Source organism: Aplysia californica, unplaced genomic scaffold (genome assembly GCF_000002075.1).
Source record: "Aplysia californica isolate F4 #8 unplaced genomic scaffold, AplCal3.0 scaffold00035, whole genome shotgun sequence".
Lineage (NCBI taxonomy): Eukaryota > Metazoa > Mollusca > Gastropoda > Aplysiida > Aplysiidae > Aplysia > Aplysia californica.
In genome coordinates this window covers 1,556,536-1,561,059 of record NW_004797305.1, presented here as the reverse complement: position 1 = coordinate 1,561,059, position 4,524 = coordinate 1,556,536, and the positions used below count along the sequence as shown (strand labels likewise).

Here is a 4,524-nt window from a genome sequence, read left to right as displayed (position 1 = left end):
ATCATCATCATCATCATCATCATTATTACTATTATTACTATTATTATTATTATTATTATACGTTATTGTTGTTGTTGCTAACAATAAAATCACCATTATGTTAATCATTATTCATTTTTTGTCACCATTACAACTGGTACTAACCCGAAGCAGGCTCATTTTTCTCATGTCATGCTGTATCAGAACTTTCATGTTGATGACATGTCCGTTTTTCACTGTCGTCAGTCTACACCAGGACTGGAGCAGTTTCTCTATCAGTCTCTTGTTTGGCTTCTCTTCCCGTAATGCGCACCATAACCCTGAAATTAGATATAATATTGATGGTGATAATAATGATAATAATAATAATAACAACAACAACAACAATAATTATAATAATGATCCTCCTCCTCGTCTTCGTCCTCGTCCACGTCCTCTTGACACTTGTTAAGTTCGCACGACGCGCACGTGCACACACACGCACACACATACTCACACAAACACAAACAAACACAAATACACACACATACACACACACGTACAAACACATACGCACACACACATACACACATACGCACACACACATACACACTCCCTCCCCCCTCTCTCTCTTTCTCCCCCCCCCCCCCCCCCCTCCCCCCCCCCCCCCCACTACCACTACCACTACAACTACCACTACCACTACCACTACTACCACTACTACTACCACTACTACCCAAGAGATGAACCCACCAGGCTTGAACTTGCAGTACCAGTGCAGCATCTCCTCGTGGCCCACTGGCTTCTCCTGTAGCAGAATGTCTTCCGCTGTCATCCCTGTGGAGTTCGTGATGCTTGTGTCCGTGCCACACCTGAAATAAAATAAGATTGTGCAGTCCAGTAACCAGAATAAGCTTGAAGTAGAACTATTCACTATGTATAAATTGACACTTTCAATGCGCCCCACCTTCGCCCCAAACCCTTTTCTAAAACTTGTTTCACGACCGAGCATTAGGTCAAACCGAAACAGTAGCTGTTTCAGAAAGAAATATGACAGGCAAGTTAACCCCAGGGCAACTGCTTTTCAAATGCCATTTTAAGAGCATTGGTTAATATGTTTTTATTAGTAAGCTGCTACTCGTATTTACCCGCCTCACGCAACCTATTATTACACTTGACAGAGAACACATCAAAGCGTTTCCTTTGTCACACTGACTGACAGTGATGCAGCTCTTTATGCCCCCAACAAGCAAGAGAAAGGGGGAAAATCACAAAGGCAGAGAAAGCGCACTAAAGATAAATAATAATCTTTAAATACTCCAAAAACAAACGCCCAAAAAGTAACAAACTGTTCTCTTGGAAAGCGCTTGCCCAGAGGTCAAAAGCCCCATTTAAAGACATTTAATCCTGGTTTATTTGGCGAGCGTAATCAATTCACCAAAGATCAAGACTTTAAATTGATGGACGAGATTTCTGATGGTTAACCTTGAAAAATACAATAAGGTTTCTAATTTATACCTGTATACATATTTGATTAAGGTGAATGTAACTGACAGTGGCTCTTCATTACTGACCGGGGGGATTGGATCAAGAAAGAGATATGGAGATTAGGAACCAGAGAGAGGCAGGGGCATAGACAGAGGCAAAAAGGAATAAAGATAAAGATGGACTAAATTGATGTCATAAGCAGCAATAAAACAGAAATATTGAGCTCAAAGCAGTACGGATGAATGGTAACGCAAACTGCGGAATAGTACACCCTACCCACGATTTCCTCATCCGCTTTTTAAAAAAGAATTCTTTTGTTGGTCATGTCCGGCCTTCACTCAAGACGAAAGGTCATTCTCGCCAACTTTGGCGTTAATGGACCAGGTCACACCTATCCTCGTGACGTCACTACAATTCATGACAAATGTTTCGCAGTACCTTACTTAAACGCGAAAACATAAACGTGCTCTAAACGTGCTCAGAAGCGATTTATGCGCTTAAGGAAGACAACGACCCGTTGACAGCCTCCTTATATTATACTCGTGAATGTCTTATGCAATATTATACCAGTGACTTTTTTCTTTTAATTATGTACACAGAACGTTGTTCGGTTTCAGGGGGATTTGTGTGTGCGTGTGTATGCGGGAGGGGGGGGTCTCTTGTTTTGTTTTTGTTTTGCGTGTTATTCCATCTACTAAGGTATTCATGACAAGTAAATAAAGAGGTCGTTTTGGCAAGTTATAGTCGCCTCAAAAGAGCTAACGGTACGTTGACTCCTCATTCCCTAGCTCCCATCAGAAACATATAGGCACATAAATGAAAAGATAAGATCAACAAAAGTTAATTATGTTATATTCTGCATAAGAAAAGAGAAGCAGAAATTTATAATTATAATGTACCAGTCTAATATGTAAGAGATTTTAGTACATTAGGTGCTTTTCTTTGTGTATTTAACTTACTCTAACAGATACCCCATGGTCCTATGCTTAGTGCAAGTGGCCTTAAAAAGCGAATCGTATCGTGGGAAGATCCCCGTTGCTTTGTCTCATGCGACCACAGCATCTCGTAAATATCCAGGCCTGCCTTTTATGTCCATCCTGAGCGGATTCATATAGCTAAGTCAAGAGAAAAAAAACATTCTTATTCCCGTACAGACTGACCTTACTTAGAGTCACGCGCCGGTTAACCAAACTTTTTAAAGCTACACACCTTGCCCAGAACCCTAACCCCCCCCCCCCCCCCCCCCCCCCCCCCCCCCCTCGGTCATCTGAGGAAATGGACCAACAAGCATCCAGATAACAAGCGATAAGATTTAAGATTCCTTCAGACTCACAGCTTCTGGAGCTTTTGGGCTCGGGAAAAGGTAAGGTTCATACATCGTAACCCTGACATATGACGATCCAGGGCCGCGCAACTCCCCGTTCATTAATCATTCCGCACCGGCCTTCGGACACCAGCTTGCTAGATCTACGTCTCTACCTATTATTTTTTCTTTCACTGATTTTTATCCATTTTATCTCGTGTCTTCTTCACATATTTAAGACATCTTTACCGTCGGGTTCGAGGGGACAGTTGTTGTCAAAATGACACTGTTATGACTCCTTTCCTTTGATGGCAAGTCTGTAAAGAGCATTGATATATTAAGAGGAGGAGAAAAAACCAAGCCGGATAATGTATTGGGGTGACAAGTGTGCGGTCAAACGGAACGATGTGTAAAACAGGAAGAAAGATATAAAGATCACAGTTAGGGTTTCGAGTCACTCTGAGGTAAACAACCTTCAACGAGTTATTTGATAGGAATGTGGACCACTCATTGTAAGTCGGTAAAACGTGACAAAGAAAGCAAAAAGACAGGTTTTTCCTGAAAGACGAATCTGATGTCAGCGGACAGATGGCTGTTTCTATAACAATGAATCATTGAAAAAGGAAGCATTCGTGGTTCTTGACTCATATAATATGTACTGCTAGTCTATTTCTGGCGCATGTTGTAGTAAGGTACGAAAGCAGTATGTACCTCATGTTGTTTCAGGAAAAAAAACGGTGTTTAAAAAAAAGGGAACCATGTAGTTTTTTTAAAGTTTTTTTTTAATACAGTCGAAATTATCCAAGACCGACTCACTGTCGAGGAGAAAAGGGGTTGTTTTAGACTGGTGAACTTTCAGGACAGTGTCATTTTAATATTTAAAAACACAAGGGGGGAAGTGAGAAGTGATTGTTTGTACAGGTGGCCGTTGGAGAAGGTACAACTGTTCATACTGTCACTACTCTGTGTATGACTCAAGTTATGTATTCATGTAGGAAGATACTGTTGTCAAGACAATAACACCAGAGACGACTAACTGAATTTGTTTTTAATGTAGGTGTTTTCTTTCCCCCATCGACTCAATTTAGATCATTTAGGAGGCGGGCGTCCAGCACTGCCTGTCAGGACTAACCCGGACTAAGAGGGATACGACATCCAAGCAGAAATATAAAGATACACGATAAAAATCCTTCTGGAATCGAAATCGGATCTCCTGCATGCGAGAGCGAAACGTCGGACAGCTACCCCACAGGTGACGGTAACAGGAAGGTTTCAAGTAGGCCTACAGTGTAGTTTGAGACACCGACGCGTAGTGTCTGAGGTGTAGAGAAAAGGTTTTATATATATTTGCACACAGAAGACGAGAGCTCAGTTTCTGTAAGAGGAAAATCATTATATCGGGCCCACCCCGTCTGTCCGCGGAGACGACGATGTATCCCCCTCAGCCTGGGTTGGCCCTAACAGACAGGGTAGAAGCAGACTGCATCTTAAAATTATATGAGTTGAATTAAGTTAATGGGGGTGTAGAGCCCTTACCATTATTACAATCTTTTGTTTTTGTTTGTGTGATGACAGATGTGTCATAACCGGACCATATGTCCCAGAGAAAAGAAAATGAAAGAAAATTAGATGTCTTTCTTCTATATTTAAAAACATTCCTTTTTGTTTTTGCTTTTAAGTTTTTGTTTGTTTGTTCGTTTGTTTCTTATTTATTTTTTAAATTAGTTTTGTTGTTGTCGATGTTGTTGTTGTTGTTGCTTTGTTTTGATTTGTTT

At 41.0% G+C, this 4,524-nt stretch overlaps 1 protein-coding gene across 1 annotated transcript in view; it reads right to left on the bottom strand.

Moving 5' to 3' along the window:
- The window catches only part of LOC101849275, a gene marked incomplete in the record, with an annotated part of 36,743 nt that overhangs the window by 10,009 nt on the left and 22,210 nt on the right, over positions 1–4,524 (bottom strand). Inside the window, 2 exon segments of the mRNA XM_035973870.1 lie at positions 145–299; positions 712–830. Coding sequence (XP_035829763.1) covers positions 145–299; positions 712–830 — 274 coding nt within the window.